Raw genomic sequence first — 23579 nt, 5'->3', positions numbered from 1 at the left:
GCGCTCTTTCGCTCTCTCTCTCTCTCGCTCTCTCTCTCTCTCTCTCTCTCTCTCTCTCTCTCGCTCTCTCTCTCTCTCGCTCTCTGTCTCTCTGTCTCTCTCTGTCTCTGTCTCTCTGTCTCTCTCGTTCTCTCTCTCTCAACCACTGGTATTGTCCCAAGGTGCAAACCCTGCCAATCTGGCAGTCTGTAGCCGGACTCAAACAAACGCTCAAAGATTTAAAACACTATTTGCAGACTCCCAAGTAGGGTTTAACCATTGGCTTTAGCTTGGCTGAAGATGTCATCCAAACTGGCAGACACAGATCAGTTAGTTTGAGATATGCTTTCGTACTGTTGTGTTCTGACTTAGTATAGGGATTTTATGTTTATTGCATTTGTTGTGGGGATATGCGGAGGCAGAAACTGGGTTTAACAATTAAATGTCATAGTGCAATACAAAAGATAACAAACAACATCATTTAACAACTGATCATTATCCAACACACCATTAAGCTATAGCACTGTGGTAAATGATGACTGTGAGGCAGCCTCATAGGCTCTCATAGCAGATCTATACACACAGAGCAGTGCCATTTAAGATGAGGGAGGATGATTATTTTTTAAATTAAATATACAACCAAATATAGCTAGTTCTCTCTCTCTTGCTTCTTAATAACTTTGGAAGAAATACATTTGTTCAACTGTTGTCTATCTCTCTCTTTGAGTCAACTACTCACCACATTTTATGCACTGCTGTGCTAGCTAGCTCTAGCTTATGCTTTCAGTAGTAGATTCATTCTCTAGTCCTTTTATTGAGTGGACAACTGGTCAGTTCATGCTACAAGAGCTCTGATAGGTTGGAGGACATCCTCTGGAAGTTGTCATAATTACTGTGTAAGTCTATGGAAGGGGGTGAGAACCATGAGCCTCCTAGGTTTTGTATTGAAGTCAATGTACCCAGAGGAGGACAGAAGTTACGCCATGGTGCTACTCTACAGAGTTCTGCTGAGGCTACTTCATTGCAAAACAGTGTGTTTTAGTCAATTATTTGGTGTCATGTGAACATATTTAGTAAAGTTATATCTAAAAAGGATAATTTGTTGAAATGTTTCGATAAAAAAAATTATAATAATTTGATAGGAGGATGGTCCTACCCTTCCTCCTCTGAGGAGCCTCCACTGACATAGATCCAGATAAGCTACACAGAGCTGATAAGACAACAACGACAGACAATAACAAGCACAGAGGTGGAGTTAAATAAAGTCAGCGGTGCCTTTCCCAGACCCGGCCTGCCTGGCAGCAGCGTAATGATCTGTAGCTGGATTTCTCTTGTCAATGCATTACGGCGCAAGGTTAACACTGTCCGTGGGAGTCCGCCTGGTTTGGCTCTTTGTCCTTCGCCACGAGTTGATCAGGCATTGGAGTCCCTCTCTCTTTCTCTCTCTGTCTCTCTCTCCTTCTCTACTGAGGGCTGAAGTGCTGTGTTAATGATTTTTTCCCCCAGAGCCATAAACAGCCAGCAGCCTTCATCGTAACCCAGCACCCGCTGCCCAACACGGCCGCCGACTTCTGGAGGCTGGTCTTCGACTACAACTGCTCCTCGATAGTCATGCTCAACGAGATGGATGCAGCGCAGGTGTGTATTGTTCACCCTCTGGGTTCGCATACACACAGGCATGTGCGCACACACATATATGTGCACGTAAACATACGCATGCAGACACGTAGACACATACACACCCACAGTGACTTTGCTTATCTCTTTGACTATCGGTCTGCCGTGGGGGTCTTACACAGGCTCTATTGCTCTCTGTTCATCTCGATCGATCTCTCTTATTCCTCCATTGTCACCTACTCCTCCGGGTCTCACACACACAGTTTTATAGGGCAGGATAAGCTGCTCTTTTCTCCACCAGGGGTTTAACTATCCGACATAGGTGCCAGAACCCTCAGACAGACACCTAGATTGAAGCCCAGCAAAGGCCTATTGACGTGAGGGTGAACTCGTTTTTAAGAGGTTGGAACCTTTCGAAAGTACTAGACTGGAGGATAGCCCATCATGGCCCTTAGCTGTAGGTGTACCGTGCAGAGGCTAATATGGTCAAGGCTTTTCCTGCGGGTGCACGTAACCTTCCATTGATTCCACCGAGCATGTTAGCAATGTTTTTCTTTTTCTCGTACTTGTATGACCTTGCATTTGAAGTCAATAATGGTGAGTTGGAGATGGTTTTGATCAAATGGCCAAAGCAACGTGTAGTTTATTTAACGTTTTCAGTGCTTTCCAATGGGTAGAATACTCTATGTCAACAACAGTGTCCACAACAGCATGTGATGTAGCAAGGCTCACGCCATATAAATAGAATTACTAGCACGGACATTCCCAGTCAAGTACATTTTCTGTGATGGGTGCACCGGCGGCCATATTAAATGTATAAAGCAGAAAGAAATAATTATATTTCTATGGCTAACTCCCTCTTTTCTCCCTAGCTTTGCATGCAGTACTGGCCCGAGAAGAGCTCCTGCTGCTACGGCCCCGTCCAGGTGGAGTTCATCTCAGCCGACATCGATGAAGACATCATCAATCGCATCTTCAGGATCTGCAACATGGCCAGGGTCTGTATCACATTATAGAAAGTACGGTGGCAAACCCGGTTTTAAAATGAATAGGTAACACTGTATAGGTGACTTATTATTATCACAGTCATATAAACTAGAATCTATGGCTGTAGGACTTTATATGGCTCTGCTCGTTTTCTCTCATACAGTGGGGAGAACAAGTATTTGAAACACTGACGATTTTGCACGTTTTCCCACTTCTCCAGATCCTTCAGGTTTCGGGGCTGTCGCTGGGCAATACGGACTTTCAGCTCCCTCCAAAGATTCTCTATTGGGTTCAGGTCTGGAGACTGGCTAGTCCACTCCAGGACCTTGAGATGCTTCTTACGGAGCCACTCCTTAGTTGCCCTGGCTGTGTGTTTCGGGTCGTTGTCTGGCTGGAAGACCCAGCCACGACCCATCTTCAATGCTCTTACTGAGGAAAGGAGGTTGTTGGCCAAGATCTCGCGATACATGGCCCCATCCATCCTCCCCTCAATATGGTGCAGTCGTCCTGTCCCCTTTGCAGAAAAGCATCCCCAAAGAATGATGTTTCCACCTCCATGCTTCACGGTTGGGATGGTGTTCTTGGGGTTGTACTCATCCTTCTTCTTCCTCCAAACACGGCGAGTGGAGTTTAGACCAAAAAGCTCTATTTTTGTCTCATCAGACCACATGACCTTCTCCCATTCCTCCTCTGGATCATCCAGATGGTCATTGGCAAACTTCAGACGGGCCTGGACATGCGCTGGCTTGAGCAGGATGACCTTGCGTGCGCTGCAGGATTTTAATCCATGACGGCGTAGTGTGTTACTAATGGTTTTCTTTGAGACTGTGGTCCCAGCTCTCTTCAGGTCATTGACCAGGTCCTGCTGTGTCGTTTTGGGCTGATCCCTCAACTTCCTCATGATCATTGATTCCCCACGAGGTGAGATCTTGCATGGAGCCCCAGACCGAGGGTGATTGACCGTCATCTTGAACTTCTTCCATTTTCTAATAATTGCGCCAACAGTTGTTGCCTTCTCACCAAGCTGCTTGCCTATTGTCATGTAGCCCATCCCAGCCTTGTGCAGGTCTACAATTTTATCCCTGATGTCCTTACACAGCTCTCTGGTCTTGGCCATTGTGGAGAGGTTGGAGTCTGTTTGATTGAGTGTGTGGACAGGTGTCTTTTATACAGGTAACAAGTTCAAACAGGTGCAGTTAATTCAGGTAATGAGTGGAGAAAGAAAAACTAACAGGTCTGTGAGAGCCGGAATTCTTACTGGTTGGTAGGTGATCAAATACTTATGTCATGCAATAAAATGCTAATTATTTACTTAAAAATTATACAATGTGATTTTCTGGATTTTTGTTTTAGATTCCGTGTCTCACAGTTGAAGTGTACGTATGATAAAAATGATAGACCTCTACATGCTTTGTAAGTCGGAAAACCTGCAAAATCGGCAGTGTATCAAATACTTGTTCTCCCCACTGTAGGTCACGATCTGTATTACATCCCATACGTCACAGACCAGCATAAAAAAGGAACAGATGCTCAGATGCCAGATGTACTACTGTACATTTGTCTTGCCTCCACTTCTACAACACTCCACTATGATATACCGCTAGGACACTGTCTTGTCAGTTAGACTCCTTCAAATGTCAACCTAATTGCTTGTGCCATGCACACCACATACCCATGTCAGACCTGGGTTAAGAAACTATTCTAAATCATTTCTAATACTCCAGCTGTGTTTGAATGAGCTTGCCGGGCAAAATGGAGCAAATAGAATAGCCCCAAAAGTGAACACCATATCAATTTGGCACTCCAGGCAGGCTAAAGCAAATGCTCAAAGCATGTGAAAGATTTCAAATAGTATCTGAACCCGGGTCTGATACATGTGCACAATCGTCCCATAAACATTTAGACTCTGCTTTGAGCCCTGCCAATGGGGATGGCGCTAACAGACAGGCCAAGCCTGGCAGCGCAATTGCTGGTTCAGACTGGTTCCATATGAGGAGCTTTATTTACACTAATACTCATTAGACACCTTAAAGCACTGCCACGTGAATCCCTGTGTTTGTGGCACTCAGTTACTCCTTTCTCTCTCCTCTCCCTCTTGCTTGCTCACGGCTCCCCACTTTAACCAGCGGAGACGGCAGGCTTCGCCAGCCAGCTAATCGACGCTTAGCTCCGTGATGGTGCAAAAAAGCCACAGCGGTGGCGTCTCCAATTTACCATGAAATGGTTCCATCGCCACCGCGAGAGGCACATGACACGGCTCCTGTACGACAAAATGAGTCTCTCCCTTGTTCCCAGCTTGGGCCTGGAGCCAGATGACGTCTTTGTTGTGGTTGCCAGTCGTTGGCTTGTTGGCTCTCCTCTGGCTAAGGGAAGCAAAGCTGAGTCCAAATACACTGGGAATAGATGTGCTTCTGATGAGGTGCTCAGTGCGTCAGCAGTTAATTAATGACTTGAGTGGCTGAGTCGTTTATATTTGCAGTGGACACAGAGGTAAACTTGATCCCCCTTCAAATTGGCGGAGTCCATCTACCAATTTTGATGATGGTTATAATGAGGAGGAAGATTAGCTTGCTAGTGGTTGATGATTGTGCTAAGGATGATGAGGATACTATCTGTGATGTTGTCCATGATGATGATGTTGACCACAACAACGTTGATGATGATGATGTTGATAATGGCATTCATTTATGATTCTTTGGCAGCCCCAGGATGGCTACCGTTTGGTGCAGCATTTCCAGTTCATCGGCTGGCCGGCCTATCGGGACACACCCCTGTCCAAGCGCTCCATCTTGCAGCTGGTGAGACGTCTGGCCAAGTGGCAGGAGCAGTACGACGGGGGAGACGGACGCACCGTGGTCCACTGCCTGTGAGTAGCTGAGGGCCTGGCTCAAATGAAGTTCAGTCTTTGTATTATGGTGTCGATATCAGATTCACACGTCCATGGAAGTTGTAAACTCATACGGTTGTCCATAGTAGAACAGTCATGTCCATGGTATTTGTATGCTGATATGGTGTCCATATTAGGACAATCACACTTCCATGGAAGTTGTATTTCCATACGGTGTCCATATCAGAACACAGTTCTTTACTCATACAGTGTCCATGCGTGGATAGTCACTTGCCCATGGAATTTGTATACAGGGACATTGTATACGAGGACGTTTAAACCAGACAGGATGTGGAGGGGTAGAAATGATTAAAAATCAAATGCTGGAATTAATTCAAATTCTGCTGCTAAATGAGTGAAGTTAGTGGTAGAAAAAATTATCTGTATATTCTGTCTGGCCATACTCATATACAACACTATACTCTCAGACAGTAAGACAATAGGGAATGTGCTTTATGAATGTATTTATCACGGCTCGCTTCCACAGTGCTGTTTCCTTCTAGAGCAGGGGTACTCAACTACTATTTGAGAAGGTCTGGTCACACATATTTCCTAGATGGCAAAGGTTATCGGCATAGTAACAAACCTCGACCAATGTGACCCCAAACTGTTCAAACTGTTCCAACCACTCTTGTTGGCGGAGAGAAAATGTTGCCGTTTTAAAGCTAATTTTCTACACATTTTGCCATCGGGCGGAGAGAAAATGGAGCAGTTTTAAAGCTAATTTCTTCAAATTCTACACATTTTGCCATCGGGCAGAGAGAAAATGGAGCAGTTTTCAAGCTAAGTTCCTGCAATTTTACACATTTTGCCACGTCTTCTGTGTGTTTTGATACCTGAGTGACACAACAAAATCAATGAGTGCCCCCTGGGGATCGAAGCCCCTGGGAACATAATCTGGCCATGATAACTACAATATTTAGATACCTAGTTCGCCTAATTTACCCATCTAGCTAACATGGCCAGCAGTTAATCAACTGGACATTTATCGCAGGTTAAGAATAGCTCTCTAAGGTCTGTCAGTGTAGGACATTGCGAGGGGGAAAACAGCCTACCAACTACCAAATTTCGAAATTGTACATCGTGCGTTCTACTATTACAACTCTCAGGCAGCATTAAGTTAAAAACCTGACTGAATCCCACGGACAAAAAGTTTTTTAAGTCGGGAGCCCCGGATTAAGACCGCGATCCGCCAGTTGAGTATGGCTGTTCTAGAGTATATACAGAGGATGGAAAGTCCTTTGAGACTTTCCTATGACTCTCAACCACACTATTTCTGTTGTGGTGAGAGATTGCTTTTAAAAGTCACCATGGAAATAATAGATATTGACAACGCAAAAGACAAATCCACAAGGTCCATGGTCTGTGGCACGTGAGAGAGATGAGATGTACTTGAACTGATGAAGTGATAAGAGTCAGTGACAAAAAGAGGTTAGTGAGAATCATCACTCCAGGTTATATTCCAGTTTGTGCCACTCGCCATGACAAAGGGTTTATCAAGCCCCACAGATATCTAATTAAATGAATGGCCTCAGCTCAAATTCACCGCTCTGTTATCAGTGTGTACTGATGTAAAACATTTGTGGAACCATTGAAAGGTATGGAACTGTGTGGGTCTTTTTCAGATAAGCACCACTGTATGTCGCATCAATAAGTGCATCGACGACGTTGTCCCCACAGTGACCGTACGTACTTACTCCAACAAGAAGCCATGGATTACAGGCAACATCCACACTGAGCTAAAGGGTAGAGCTGGCGCTTTCATGGAGCAGGGCTCTAACCCGGACATTTATGAGAAATCCCTCTATGCCCTCTGACAAACCATCAAACAGACAAAGTGTCAATACAGGACTAAGATTGAATCCTACTAAAACAGCTCCGATGCTCATCGGATGTGGCAGGGCTTGCAAATGATTACGGACTACAAAGGAAACCCAGCCGTAAGCTGCCCAGTGACACGAGCCAACCAGACAAGCTAAATGACTTCAATGCTCGCTTCGAGGCAAGCAACACTGAAGCATTGCATGAGAGCACCAGCTGTTTCGGACAACTGTGTGATCACACTCTTTGTAGCCGATGTGAGTAAGACCTTTAAACAGATCAACATTCACAAGGCCGCACGGCCAGAAGGATTACCAGGACGTGTACTCCGAGCATACGCGGACCCTCTTTAAGTGTAATCACTGACATTTTCAATCTCTCCCTGTCAAAGTCTGTAATACCAACATGTTTTAAGCAGACCACCGTGGTGTCTGTGCCCAAGAACACCAAGGTAACTTGCCTAAATGACTACCGACCCGTAGCACTCACGTATGTAGCCATGAAGTGCTTTGAAAGGCTGATCATGGCTCACATCAACACCATCATCCCAGAAACCCTAGACCCACCCTCATTTGCATACCGCCCCAACAGATCTACAGATTACGCATTGCACTCCACACTACCCTTTCTCACCTGGACATAGGGAAAACATTATTGAGAATATTCATTGACTACAGCTCAGCATTCAACACAAAATTGCCATAAAAGTAAATCACTAAGCTAAGGACCCTGGGACTAAACACCTCCCTCTGCAACTGGTTCCTGGACTTCCTGACGGGCCGCCCGCAGGTGGTAAGGGTAGGCAACAACACATCTGCCATGCTGATCCTCAACATCAGGGCTACTTAGTCCCCTCCTGTACTCCCTGTTCACCCATGACTACGTGGCCAAGCACAACTCCATCACCATCACTAAGTTTGAAGACGATACAACAGGCTTGATCACCGAACAACTATGATACAGCATATAGGGAGGTGGTCAGAGACCTGGCAGTCTGTGCCCAAACAACAACCTCTCCCTCAATGTGATTAATACAAAGGAGATGATCGTGGACTACAGGAAAAGGAGGGCCGAGCTCGCCTCCATTCTCATCAATGAGGCTGTAGTGGAGCAGGTTGAGAGCTTAAATACACATGGTGTCCACATCACAAACAAACGAACATGGTCCAAACACACCAAGACAGTTGTGAAGAGGGCACGACAACAGCTATTCCTCCTCAGGAGACTGAAAAGATTTGGCATGGGTCCTCAGATCCTCAAAAAGTTCTACAACTGCACCATCGAGAGCATCTTAACTGGTTGCATCACCACTTGGTATGGCAACTGCTCGGCCTCAGACCGCAAGGCGCTACAGAAGGTAGTGCGTATGGCCCAGTACATCACTGGGGCCAAGCTTCCGTCCATCCAGGACCTCTATACCAGGCGATGTCAGAGGAAGGCCCTAAAAATTGCCAAAGGCTCCAGCCACCATATTCATAGACTTCCGCACGGCAAGCGGTACCGGAGCACCAAGTCTAGGTCCAAAAGGCTTCTTAACAGTTTCTATTCCCAAGCCATAAGACTGCTGAGCAGCTAATCAAATGGCTACCCGGACAATTTGCTATGCCCCCGCCTCCTTTTTTTATGCTGTTGCTACTCACTGTTTATTATCTATGCATAGTACTTCAATCCTTCGTACATGTACATAGTACTTTGACTAACCTGTACCCTGCACATTGACTAGGTACCGGTACCCCCTGTATATAGCCTCGTTATTGTTATTTTATTGTTGCTCTTTTATTTTTGTAACTTTAGTTTATTTAGTAAATGTTTTGATAAATCTTGTTTTTCTTCAAACTGCGTTGTTGGTTAAGGGCTTGTAAGTAAGCATTTCACGGTAAGGTCTACACCTGTGTTATTCGGCGGATGTGACTAATAACATTTGATTTGACTTGTCTTTTATAAGGAAAAGTCTGATATTAAGTCCCTCCCAATTTTGTGTCTGTCTTATTTTGTGTTTGAATACATAGTCGTGTTATAATTATTTGAATCCATTTATTTTCACCCATTTATATAAATTACTGCAGTGACATTAAAGATGCATGTATTTGGTTAGTTTTAGTATCAGTATTAAATATTTTGTTCATTACCCAAATAAATTAACCAATCTAACAGCATTGTCAGCTATAGACAAGCAAACAGCACCTCTCCCATTCTCATTGTCACTAGCTATGGATGCTATTAGACTTGAGCAAATGAAACTTAAAATGAGGGAGATCAAGTAAGACAATCCATAGTGGGGACTGATTTCAAAGAGCAGGCCCAACGATAACACTGATGAGTCCTGGTTGTGTGATTCCTCTCCCCACAGCCCAAAATACCAAACAAAACCACTTTTGTAACAGTTCAGTGATGCTATTCTAATCAGGTAGCCATAGATTTTTCGCACCGCTATAGTGTTACCGCTTAGCTTGGCTGTTACTTTACTGCTACATACTAACCGGACTTCCTGCAACAATGTGTGAGTGCGTGTGTGCGTACATGCGTGTGCCTGTTTGTATATGTATATTGGTTTTGCACACATTCATTCACATTCATGCCGAAGGGAATGAAAACAAAGTGTCTAGGCAAGTTAGTGCTACATGCGCATTTATAGTCTTACTCATGTTGCATGGGGCTCTAAAAATCACCTTATCCAAGAAATCTGAAGTATCCAAATGAATCTACATTGAAGGCAAACACGTAGAAACACCTGCATATGGTGCCTTTCGTGACAGAACAGAGATAATATCAGATATCATCTACAGTATGAAAATAGTTCTGCTGAGATTGAGGCTGTCCTAATTTGTGTTGTGGGTAACGCGTTACAGTAATAATATTTATTTTTGCGGTAATGAGTAATTTACAGTGCATTCGGAAAGTATTCAGACCCCTTGATTTTCCCCACATTTTGTTACGTAACAGCCTTATTGATTAAATTCATTGTTATCCTCATCAATCTACTCAATACCCCATAACGACAAAGCGAAAACAGGTTTTTAGACATTTTTACAAATGTGCTAAAAATGAAAAACTTAAATACCTTATTTATTTATAAGTATTCAGACCCTTTCCTATGAGACTCGAAATTGAGCTCAGGTGCATCCTGATTCCATTGATCATCCTTGAGATATTTCTACAACTTGATTGGTGTCCACCTGTGGTAAATTCAATTGATTGGACATGATTTGGAAAGGGACACACCTGTCTATATAAGGTCCCGCAGTTGACAGCGCATGTCAGACCAAAAACCAAGCCATGAGATTGAAGGAATTGTCCATAGAGCTCCGAGACAGGATTGTGTCGAGGCACAGATCCGGGCAAGGGTACCAAAAAAATGTCTGCAGACTTTGAAGTCCCCAAGAACACAGTGGCCTCCATCGTTCTTAAATGGAGGAAGCGTGGAACCGCAATGACTCTCTGCTAACAATCAGGGGAGAATGGCCTTGGTATGGGAGGTGACCAAGAACCGGATGGTCACTTTGACAGAGCTCCGGACTTCCTCTGTGGAGATGGGAGAACCTTCCGGAAGTATAACTAACGTCAGCCAGATAGTTAACAGTATGCTTTAACTTGAAATGAAAACGAATTTCTGACTAAATTAGAAACGTATAAAATCTGAAAATGTAGCTAGAGTCTTACCCGCATACATGGATGCACACTTGACGGCAGACTGGAACCATTTAACAACTATTTAACGTTTTGTTTGTAGCTACATCTTGTTTGGCCAGTGTTGTGTAAAGTCACTCTTGTTCACACTGACCGTGGTGTGTGCAGAAAGTAGCCCATCACTTTTTCCAACTGATCTGTCGATAGCGTCTGCTAAATTCAGGCCATCAATGTTGTTGAGAAAAGTAGCAAAACTTTTGTAGTTCGCAATGGCTAACGTTATATCTTTAAAAATTTGCATGGCAGAAAGGACTCCAACACATACTGAGCAGCTCATGTTACAGACAGAAGCATGCTACATGGCAGAACAATCCAAACTATTTTCCCGGCATGTCCAGCCCATCCATTATTTCAGCCAATCATGGCTAGCGGGAAGATTCCTGTCTTTTTCTGATCTTTCCCCCCATGTAGTGAATCTGTTATTCAATACATTTGTATGGGCTAATAGCCCAATAGGATAAACGGGAGCAAACGGAAGCAAACGGAACGAAACAGGGATAAGCATACCTGAATTTGTCCAATAGAAACTAATTTGCAACTGCTAGACTAATGATTACACCTTAGATCAGCTAGATGCAGGGATCAGTGCGCAAGGCAGTATTGAATGTGTCAAATCTTAGTTGTCACATGTGCTGAACACAACAGGTGTAGACCTTACCGTGAAATGCTTACTTACAAGCCCTTAACCAACAATGCAGTCAAGAGAAATAAGAGTTAAGAAAAATATTTAGTAAATAAACTAAAGTAAAAAATAAAAGAGCAACAATAAAATAACAATAAAGAGGTTATATACATGGGGTACCGGTACCGAGTCAATGTGCGGGAGGTTAGTAGAGGTAATTGAGGTAATATGTACATGTAGATAGGGGTAAAGTGACTGCATATATAATGGATAATAAACAGTGAGTAACAGCGTAAAAAAGGGGTGGGTCAATGCAAATAGTCTGCGTAGCCATTTGATTAACTGTTCTGCAGTCTTATGGCTTGGGGATAGAAGCTGTTAAGAAGCCTTTCGGACCTAGATGTGGCGCTCCGGTACTGCTTGCCCTGCAAAAGCAGAGAGAACAGTGTATGACTAGGGTGGCTGGGGTCTTTGGCAATTTTTGGGGCCTTCCTCTGACACCGCCTGGTATAGAGGTCATGGATGACAGGAAGCTTGGCCCCAGTGATGTACAGGGCAGTACGCACTACCTTATGTAGCGCCTTGCGGTCTGAGGCCGAGCAGCTGCCATACCAGCGGGTGTTGCATCCCGTCAGGGTGCTCTCGGTGGTGCAGCCGTATAACTTTTTTGAGGAGCTGAGGACCCATGCCAAATCTTTTCAGTCTCCTGAGGGGGAATAGGCGTTGTCGTGCCATCTTCACGACTGTCTTGGTGTGTTTGGACCATAATAGTTTGTTGGCTATATGGACACTGTCTGTCACCTTGATTACTCAAAATTATCTCGACCTGTGTGCACCTACGTTGTAAACTTTCATTCATAGGCTAGGTTGTAGCAACCCCATGATGGGTACAGTGAAAATTGTAGTATCATGTAGTAGCCTAAACCTATCAATGTTACATTGAACTGGGTGAATGGGATATGAATGAATGTTGTAATAGCAATAAGGCCATGCTCCCCAAAAATATAATCGTCCTCCCTCATCTTAAACAGCACCGACCGCCACTGACCCCCTTTATTTTGATATGGTAGGTGGACAGAATGACAAGAATATAACTGTCAAATGTAAACTTTGCCCAGGTAAGAAACACATCTCCACCCCTAGAAACTCAACATCCAATCTCTTGAAGCATCTGCCAAAGTAACACGCTTGTCTACCTCATCCAAAACAACCAAGGCTTGATTTCAATCATTCAGGAGCACAGGCTGTAACCCGGGGAGAGCTGAACAAGCTTGTTGCTGGGTATGTAGTCGAGGAAATGCTGCTATTATCCACTGGGGAATAGGCCTACATAACGTAACGTTGACAACGTTTGTATTGAGTGAGGATGCGCAATGCTTTGGGGTTGAACACAAAAGTCATATAACAAAAGTAATATTAGTGTAACTCATTGCTTTTCCCAGGGAGTCATAAATAAAGTAATAAAGAAGTAACGAGTAATAGGTAATATATATATATATTTTAAATGTAACGACCCCAACACTGGTGCTAATATGGACACTGTAATTATGACTTGTCTCATAGCCAGAAGCATTAGAGCATTTTAGGTGCCCCAGGAAAGAAAAAAAAGTTTGAGGGAACCAATCAAAGCTCAACACATTCAGGAGCACATTTCTGTGCGAATACTGTTTGTACAACGGCCTCCTATCCACACCAGTGAGTCAGCTCGCCCTCACTGACTACTTGAGTCACGTCAGCCAGACTGGCGCAGACCCTAATTCCGCCTCCTCTGATAACCATAATGGTAATAGGGTACCTTCTCTCATTTAGCGATGGTTTCATAATGTGTATTACCTTGAACATGTTGGAGGAAATACTTCAGTGGGCGGCAATGAGTCCCTTCAAGACCCTTCAGTACTACTTTTCAGAGATTGGGCAGAGTTTGGTTGAGTGGTCAAGCATTTCTCATCTTTTCCAAATGCCTCTCTCTCGTGTTTTAGGTTTTATGTATCACACGGGTTCTAGTTGAAACCAAATGGTTAGAGAATTGTTAGAGAGTATTTTCATCATTAATGGTCCGACTGTTTGAGTGGTAAGGCATGCAGAATATTGTATGCAGGGGATGCAGGGGCTTGAGGCTGCCCTAATATGGACTTCGTAATACACACATGGGCTTAAGCTCAGTCTATGTGGATTGGATAGGAGATGGGCTACGGTAGTTTTGCTGCTGGGTTAGATTCGTGGGTTTTCCTCCATGTTTTAATGAATGCCCCAGGTACAGTCCCACATCCTGCTATACTGTACATGGTACACCTCTCACATTAATGAAATATATTCAACAAAGTAATACATCATATAGATTGGTTCAGAGATATTGTAAAGGGGCTGTTACAACATAGTTTTTTTGACCATATATCAAAACTTTGTGCATCCCAATGGGCGATTTTCATCGACTCTCTTTACCCACTCTCTTTTACCTTCTCTCCCTCTTTCTTTACCCCTCTCTCTCTTTCTTTACTCTCTCTCTTTCTTTACCCCTCTCTCTCTTTCTTTACTCTCTCCTTCTTTCTTTACCTCTCTTACTCTTTCTTTACTCTCTCCTTCTTTCTTTACTCTCTCCATCTTTCTTTACTCTCTCCCTCTTTCTTTACCTCTCTCCCTCTTTCTTTGCTCTCTCCCTCTTTCTTTACTCTCTCCCTCTTCCTTTACCTCTCTCCCTCTTGCTTTACTCTCTCCCTCTTTCTTTACTCTCTCCCTCTTTCTTTACCTTCTCCCTCTTTCTTTACTCTCTCCCTCTTCATCTCTCTCCCTCTTCATTTACCTCTCTCCCTACCTTGTTCTCGGTCTCATTCTCTCCATCTTCCTTTGGCCTTTTCTACCTTTCTGTCCCTCTTCCTCGCTCTCTCTGCCCCTTTCTCAACCCTCTCTTTACATCTCTTTTAACCGTTCTCTCTATCCCATTTATCCACCTTTCCTTACCTATCTTTTAACCTCTCTCTCCAACAGGATGGGTGGTGGACGTAGCGGTACCTTCTGTGCCATCTGCAGCATCAGTGAGATGATCCAGCAACAGAACATTGTAGATGTGTTCCACACCGTCAAGACCCTGAGGAACAACAAATCCAACATGGTGGAGACTATGGTACGTTACACTGACCACAACAGGTGATGTGGTACTGTATAGGTGGCTTGAGGAGGGTTATTAATACCTATCAGCAATATAGGACACACACTCAGAACACACAGTTGTGGCTGTATTGGACAGGTTCAAGACCATTTTCAGACGGGTAGACACAGCCACAGAGGCACACGCACGTACGCACACACATTCTCAGGCTGATGACTTGCTATTGCAGGTGTTGTGTTAATAGATGTTTCTACGCCTTCTCATATAGCCTCAGAAACCAGATGCTTCATTTGACAGATCCATCTCAGGATGGGCACAGCTGTTCGCTTAGAATTAAAGTAGATTTTGGGGCAAAAGACAACTACTGTAATAAAAATGTTATTGGTGACTTTGAAGATAACGTCATAATACTCCATGAAATTTTGATGAAAGACGATTTGATTCTCTTTATTTTTTTATCTAGTGTTATACCACAGCATTGTTTAATACACTTTTCTGATTGGCTAGAAGGGCATTCTAGAATGGACATTAAAACCAGATAACGGGTCATCTTGCAATCATGACGCAATATGCCCCTACACATGCAGATCGTACTTGCTATAAAGTTACAGAAAGCTAAAGCTAACAACTACACAAACTGAAATTGGATACATTGTACATAGAGGTCCAACAAGGAAAAATTTTAGCTAGCTAGCATTGATTTGTTTTTGCAGAAACATCTTCTTGGAGCATTTGATGACCTAAGGTGGTGAGTGATGAACATGAATTTCTCCTGTCTCCTCCGCATCTAAAGTTGTCAAATCCTCCAACATGTTACTAGTTTGATCTGTTAGTGAAGTAAGCTTGTCTGTTTGTCTGAAGCCTTGATGGTTTTTGCGACTGCACTTGAAGACACACTTGAAGAAACTTGAAAAGTTCTTGAAATTTTCCGTATTGACTGACCTTCATGTCTTAAAGAAATGATGGACTGACATTTATTTTTGCTTATTTGAGCTGTTCTTGCCATAATATGGACTTGGTCTTTTACCAAATAGGGCTATCTATTCTGTATAACACCCCTACCTTGTCACAAAACAACTGATTGGCTCAAACGCATGAAGAAGGAAAGAAATTCCACAAATAAGCTTTTAACAAGGCACACCCATTAATTGAAATGCATTCCAGGTGACTACCTCATTAAGCTGGTTGAGAGAATTCCAAGAGTACGCAAAGCTGTTATCAAGGCAAAGGGTAGCTACTTTGAAGATTTTCAAATATAAAATATATTTTGATGGAACACTTTTTTGATAACTACATGATCCCATATGTGTTATTTCCTAGTTTTGATGTCTTCACTATTATTCTACAATGTAGAAAATAGTAAAAATAAAGAAAAACCCTGGAGTAGCTGTGTCCAAACTTTTGACTGGCACTGTATATATAGTGCATTCGGAAAGTATTCAGACTTATTCTAAAATTGTTTTTTTTAAATCCTCATCAATCTACACACAATACCCCATAATGACAAAGCGAAAATTTTCCAAATGTATACAATAATTAAAACAGGAATATGACATTTACATAGTTATTCAGACCTTTTACTCAGTGCTTTGTTGAAGCCCCTTTGGAAGCAATTACAGCCTTGAGTCTTCTTGGGTATGACGCTGCACCTGTATTTGGGGAGTTTTTCCCATTCTTCTCTGCAGATCCTTTCAAGCTTTGTCAGGTTGGATGGGGAGCGTCGCTGCACAGCTATTTTCAGGTCTCTCCAGAGATGTTCGATCAGGTTCAGGTCCAGGTCCAGGCTCTGGCTGGGCCACTCAAGGACATTCAGAGACTTGTCCCGAAGTGTGCTCAGAATCGTCCTGTTGGAAGGTGAAACTTCAATTCGGTCTGAGGTTAAATGCTGGTCATGGCTCAGATCAACACCATCATCCCAAAAACCCTAGACCCACTCCAATTGGCATACCACCCCAACAGATCCACAGATGACGCAATCTCTATTGGACTTCACACTACACTTTCCCAACTGGAAAAAGGAACACCTATGTGAGAATGCTATTCATTGACAACAGCTCAGCGTTCAACACCATAGTACCCTCAAAGCTTATCACTAAGCTATGGACCCTGGGACTAAACACTTCCCTCTGCAACTGGATCCTGGACTTCCTGACGGGCAGCCCTAGGTGGTAAGGGTAGGTAACAACACATCTGCCACACTGATCCTCAATACGGGGGCCCCTCATGGGTGTGTCAATAGTCCACATCTGTACTCCCTGTTCACCCATGACTGTGTGGCCAAGCATGACTCCAACACCATCATTAAGTTTGAAGACGACACAACGGTGGTAGGCCTGATCACCAACAACAATGAGACAGCCTATAGGGAGGAGGTCAGAGACCTGGCAGTCTGGTGCAGGATAACAACCTCTTGCTCAACATGATCAAGACTACGGAGATGATCGTGGACTACAGGAAAAGGAGGGCCGAGCACACCCCCATTCTCATGAATGGGGCTGTAGTGGAGCAGGTTGAGAGCTTCAAGTCCCATGGTATCCACATCACAAACAAACAAACATGGTCCAAACACACCAAGACGGTCTTGAAGAGGGCATGACAATGCCTATTCCCCCTCAGGAGACTGAAAAGATTTGGCATGAGGCCTCAGATCCTCACAAAGTTCTACAGCTGCACCATCGAGAGCATCCAGACTAGTTGCATCACCGCCGGGTATGGCAACTGCTTGGCCTCCGACCGCGAGGCACTACAGAAGCTAGTGCGTAATGCCCTGTACATTACTGGGACCAAGCTTCCTGCCATCCAGGACCTCTATACCAGGCGGTGTCAGAGGAAGGCCCTAAAAATTCCCAAAGACTCCAGACACCGGTAAGCGGTACCGGAGCGTCAAGTCTAGGTCCAAACGGCTTTTTAACAACTTCTATCCTCAAGCCATAAGACTGCTGAACAGCTACTCAAATGGCTACCCGGAATATTTGCATGCTGCTGCTACTCACTGTTTATTATCTAACGATAGTCACTTTACCTCTACTTACATGTACATATTACTTCGACTAATCTGTACCACCACACATTGACTTGGTACCGGTACCCCTTGTATATAGCCTTGTTATTGTTATTTTATTATAGGCCTTTTATTTTTGTAACTTTAGTTTATTTAGTAAATATTTTCTTAACTCTTGTTTTTCTTCAAACTGCATTGTTGGTTAAGCGCTTATTAGTAAGCATTTCACGATAAGGTTTACACCTGTTGTAATTAGCCTATGTGACAAATAAAATTGTATTTGATTTGAGGTTGTGAGCGCTATGGAGCAGGTTTTCATCAAGGATCTCTCTTGACTCCGTTCATCTTTCCTTCGATCCTGACTAGTCTCACAGTCCCTGCCACTGAAAAACATCCCCACAGCATGATGCTGCCACCACCCATGCTTCACCTTAGGAATGGTGCCAGGTTTCCTCCAGATGTGACGCTTGGCTTTCAGGCCAAAGCGTTGAATCTTGGTTTCATCAGACTAGAGAATTTAGTTTCTCATGGTCTGAGAGGCCTTTAGGTGCCTTTTGACAAACTCCAAGCGGGCTGTCATGTGCCTTTTACTGTGCTTCCGTCTGGCACTTTATCATAAGGGCCTGATTGGTGGAGTGCTTCAGAGATGGTTGTCCTTCTGGAAGGTTCTCCCATCTCCACAGAGGAACTCTGGAGCTCTGTCAGTGTGACCATCGGGTTCTTGATCACCTCCCTGACCAAGGCCATTCTCCCCCGATTTCTCAGTTTAGTGACCAGCTGTAGGAAGAGTCTTGGTGGTTCAAAACGTATTCCATTTAAGAATGATGGAGGCCACTGTGTTCTTGGGGACCTTCAATGCTGCAGACAGTTTTTGGTACCCTTCCCCAGATCTGTTCCTCGACACAATCCTGTCTCGGAGCTCTATGGACAATTCCTTCAATCTCATGGCTTGGTTTTTGGTCTGACATGCACTCTCAACTGCAGGACCTTATATAGACAGGTGTGTGCCTTTCCAAATCATGTCCAATCAAATTAATTTATCACAGGTGGACTCCAATCAGGTTGTAGAAACATCTCAAGGATGATCGATGGAAAAAGGACGCTCTTGAACTCAATTTTGAGTCTCATAGCAAAGGGTCTGACTGCTTATGTTAATAAGTTGTTTCTGTTTTTTATTTGTAATACATTTGTGGAAAAAATCTAAAAACCTGTTTTCGCTTTGTCATTATTGGGTATTGTGTGTAGATTGATGAGGAATATGTTTGATTTAATCAATTTTAGAATAAGGCTGTAACAAAATTTGGATAAAGGGAAGTGGTCTGAATACTGTATATATTTCTACCGGTAAATGTTTGCAGTGGTATAAGCAGGATGAACAGTTTAAACAAATGCATCGGAAGAAACGTTGCTGTTATTCTGGCTGCAGACTGTGTAGCCATTGCTAGTTGGTTAGCTAGCAGCAAGCAAGGGATAAGAACGTTGCCACTGGGCATGGCAACGGGACATAAAGAGCGAACGACTAGTTTGCACCCATAAATATCAAACTAATCTCTGCTTGTGTTTCCTTTTAATTAATTATAAAAAAGTGAGTCAACTTTCGGACAGATTGGTAATATGACAATCGTGCCAATGACTGACTAGTGCTCTGTCTTTATTTCCCTTTTCTAGGAACAGTACAAGTTCTGCTATGAAGTTGCTCTGGAGGCCCTTAGCTCATTCTGAGAGAGCAACGCTGCCTCTCGTGTCTGTGGGACAGTGCTGACACTGCAGAGACACCAACCCATACGAGGCAACGGATGTGTGTGTGACCACACACACACACGTGAGAAACTCTATACTGAAGAAAAAACGCCCTCCACACTGGGGTTATGTGTGCGCTTTTGCAAGACCGGGCCCCTTAACACAGCTTTCCTTCTCTTTCTTCAATGTCCATCTTGAACTGTGATGTGATCTTGTACAGTCATTTCCTTTTTAGATATATGCCTTGAATTTTATTCCCTCAGTGTAAAAATACAAACCAAGAAAATAAACCGACATGGCTTCCGCTGATGGGGATGAAAAAAACACACACAAAAACAACACAATCAGATTAACAAACAGAACCGATACCACCGTACAGACGAAGACAAATGCAAGATGCGAAGATTTGAACTCTACCTGGCTTTGCATCTCTTTTTAAAGAATATTAATAACGACTGTATTATATATTTCCCACCTGTTTTAACGGACACAAAATGGCAGATATTTTTTGTAATTCTTTGGATTTTGTGGTTCCTGCAACTCCTTTACATCCATGTGCACACGCTGGTTTTCTCACATTCGCAAAGTGGCATTTTCTGTCAATGGCTTGGTTTCTTTTGGTGTTATGGCATGTTCTCATCCTGTTGTCCCATGGCTCTTGTGCTGTGCAGACAATCATGAATTATTCTGGGCCTGGTTTTCAAAAGCATTTTAAGACTAAGATGTGTTTGGGAATCCAGGCCCTGGTTTGCTGCAATGAAAATGAGAGAAGAGTCAGTCAACACTTTAGCATTCTATGCTGGCTCTACACAGTATTCATCTAAATGTATTTTACATTCATGTGTTTTGTCATTTGCACTGTATTTTGCACTGCTTTGCCTTCAATCCCATTTTAAAATGGTGTCATGTAGGGGAGGCTAGGGGCAATCGTAACAGGGAGCAGTTGTAACACATTGCATTTCTCCAAACAGAAACAAGCTGGAGTGATGAAACACACACAGTACATTTATGTTATGTCTGCTTGAAAAGTTACAGCCAGATATCTCACTATATTCACTTTTAAATGGGCAAATGTTTGTTTTTTCAGGGATGAAAGTCGTTTTTTCCACCAGTTGTATTTTTATTATACTGCCCTTAGCATTAGTGTCCAATAATTCAAACTATCATCATTTTCATCACTATATGTTGACTAAACATTGACATAAATGACATGTCACTATTGTTGTCTCTTACTCGGCACATGAGGTTTTGTCATGGCTGCTGGGTTGGGGGCAATTGCCAATTGTAATTCAGTGTTAAAATGACCCTGAGCCAAGCAGCCAAATTATGGAAACAAGTGATTTTAACTTTAAGATTGTATGAATTATACAATTAACTTTAAATAGCCGTGGTGTCCTGCAGAGTGCCACAGAAATTGTAAACGGATATAATCTGGAAACCATCATATTATTCAGATATTTTGAGAGGAACCAAATGGCCATGCACAAACACGGGTGTTACTGTAATTATTGGTTACATACATAGAAATATTAATACTTATTGAAAAATCATTACTTACGTCTATGATAATATGATAACTTAAAAAACATTCATGTTTATGAATTAAGTGAATTTATTTTGTTTATTTTTTAGGTGTTACATTGGACCCCAGCTACTGTTACAATTGCCCTTGACACAGGGCAAATGTAATGTCTGGACCTTTTGGATTTCAATCAATATTGTGATCTGACAGTCATATGTACAGACATATAAATGGTATGAATGATTAGGACACAGATGTAAGTTTCTAATATAAATAAAAATGATTGGCCTAGTTCGAGTGGTCTCAGCAAAAGAGTAAAATGCAAACATTTTTACAATTGCGCCAGTCTCCCCTAATTTGGTCGATAGTGCCATACTCACATCTTTAAACATATACAATTTTAACGAAATTGTGCAGAAACATATCAGCCTAGGGATAGAGTGGGACAACATTCTATTAATGTGCACCTCAAGCTTGTCAAGCACCGTAGCAGCCCCCACCCTACTGTTTCCCAGTCTCAGGATTTGGATAAGAAGACTACTTTGTTTTTCATCCCTGTCCATTCTGCGCTCATATTCTACTTTATAAGAGCAGTTTGGCTTATTGTGAGGCTGTCCTAATATGGACACCGTAACCGTGTCCTGCCATTACTCTCCGCCCATGCATCTTATGCATACTGTTTGGAGAACTTCGGATTGTCTTCATCCTCACTAGACATGGAAACAGAATCCATCTGAGATTGTGAATCCAACTCTTGACTGAGGGCGGGATTCAATTAAAGCGCTCTAGTCGACAATGCTACCTTTGAAGGCAGCGTTTGCAGCATTTGCGGAAATCGTATTTAAGGAAAATGCTGCAGATGGCTCAATTGGAAACTACCTTTAAATGTCAAGCTTGCTATAGAGAGTTTCGGATTGAATCCCGGCCTGGGATTTTTGCACGGGTTTTCTGTCCATTGAACAGTTTTAGTACAGGATTGTACAGGGCTTTGTCCGAAGAATGTTTTGCTGAACATGGACAGTGACTTCCAGTATGAGGTGTAGAAGAAGTATTGTGTCAACACACAGCATAGTTGTATTATTAACATGCAGCCGTTTGGTGACTGGAACACAAAGAGAAACAGTGTTGGAATTCTAATGAAGAGAGGTCAATGTCAATGCAAGTTGTTTGTTTTGCTTTTCATATTTCCACTGTCTATATTATATTTCGTTTTTCCTCATTTTTTTTCTCTTGAATTTGTTCAAATAAAATGTTGTCTAGCAAAGTGATATTTAGATCTGGTGATGAAATTGCCATGGTTGTTTTGTTGTTTAAAAATGTGGTTACATCAAATAAAGGGACCAAAATGTTGAACAAATGATTGAAATATTATTTTTTCAACACATTTTATCAACCAATTTACAACTATTGATATTATCTACAGTAAATGTCAAGCCTACATTACAGTAGGATTGTGAAGGTGAAAGGTCAATCTCAGGAAATATCAAACCAAATACTGATGAATCAAGATCCGAACCTCCTCCCATTTGAACTATTTATTCCCAGACACCACCTTCATATGCATGAGCACATTTGCATATGCATCAATGACAGAGATGCACCTTGGCATTATCCTTATCAATCATGGCTAACTGAGTCCTAAGAGACCCTCTCTGCTTGTCATTTTCGCTCCCGTCATATATATGTGTGTGGACAGAGTGTTACACAGTAAGACATACACGGACACATGCAAATTAACTAATTAATTCGAGTCCCATCCATTTAACGTTATAAATGTTGCGTACGCACAAAATATGCCACAACATGCATGCGCCAGTTATCAGCAAATGTTGACATTTATAAAATATGAACTTGTCGTGAGAATGTGCTTATCCTCCCGCAAACTTTAGACCACGCGTGCGCACAGTTTCTAGTGGTTGACGTCTTGCATTGCAAGAAGGTAAAAGTAGTCTAGTAGTAGCCTTGTGCAAATGGGGAAAATAGGATGACACTCTTATTCATAACAAATGAACAGGTAGGCCTAGCTAAATATCAAGATATAACAATATGCAATAATTTGCCTTCAGTGAGAAGAGCAAAAATCTATGTATATTTTATTCTATAATAATTAGAAATAGTCATATTTCCCTATAAGCTTTTTTATTTCCATGATCATTAAAGAATACATTCCTCAGCTTTTCTGACTGTGATGGTTTCATAGGCTACTCGTGAAATGGCCTATAGGCCTACAGCATTTAGGATAGGCTACCATTCATCCTATCTCTCAGTTAATTGGACTCTACAAGGTGTCGAAAGCATTCCACAGGGATGCTGCCCCATGTTGATCCCAATGCATCCCACAGTTGTGTCAAGTTGGCTGGACGTCCTTTGGTTGGTTGACCATTCTTGATACAGTGCCTTGCAAAAGTATTCACCCCCTTTGCCGTTTTTCCTATTTTGTTGCATTACAACCTGTAATGTAATTAGATTTTTATTTGGATTTCATGCAATGGACATACACAAAATAGTCCAAATTGGTGAAGTGAAATGAAAAAAGTAACTTATTTAAAATAATTCAAAAAAATCTAAAACGGAAAAGTGGTGCGTGCATATCAAATCAAATCAAATGTA

General features: G+C 42.6%; 1 protein-coding gene across 1 annotated transcript in view; it reads left to right on the top strand.

The window, feature by feature from the left end:
- Positions 1–19429, top strand: part of LOC120065561 (receptor-type tyrosine-protein phosphatase T-like) — a 394361-nt gene extending 374932 nt beyond the window's left edge. Inside the window, exons 27-31 of the mRNA XM_039016626.1 lie at positions 1486–1617; positions 2469–2594; positions 5286–5449; positions 14586–14721; positions 19376–19429. Coding sequence (XP_038872554.1) covers positions 1486–1617; positions 2469–2594; positions 5286–5449; positions 14586–14721; positions 19376–19429 — 612 coding nt within the window. The remainder of the gene's footprint in view (positions 1–1485; positions 1618–2468; positions 2595–5285; positions 5450–14585; positions 14722–19375) is intronic.
- The last annotated feature ends 4150 nt before the right edge of the window (positions 19430–23579 follow it).

This window comes from Salvelinus namaycush, chromosome 20 (assembly GCF_016432855.1).
Source record: "Salvelinus namaycush isolate Seneca chromosome 20, SaNama_1.0, whole genome shotgun sequence".
In the NCBI taxonomy this organism is placed as follows: domain Eukaryota; kingdom Metazoa; phylum Chordata; class Actinopteri; order Salmoniformes; family Salmonidae; genus Salvelinus; species Salvelinus namaycush.
The sequence above is the reverse complement of the archived record's forward strand: the minus strand, read 5'-3'. Positions and strand labels throughout refer to the sequence as shown.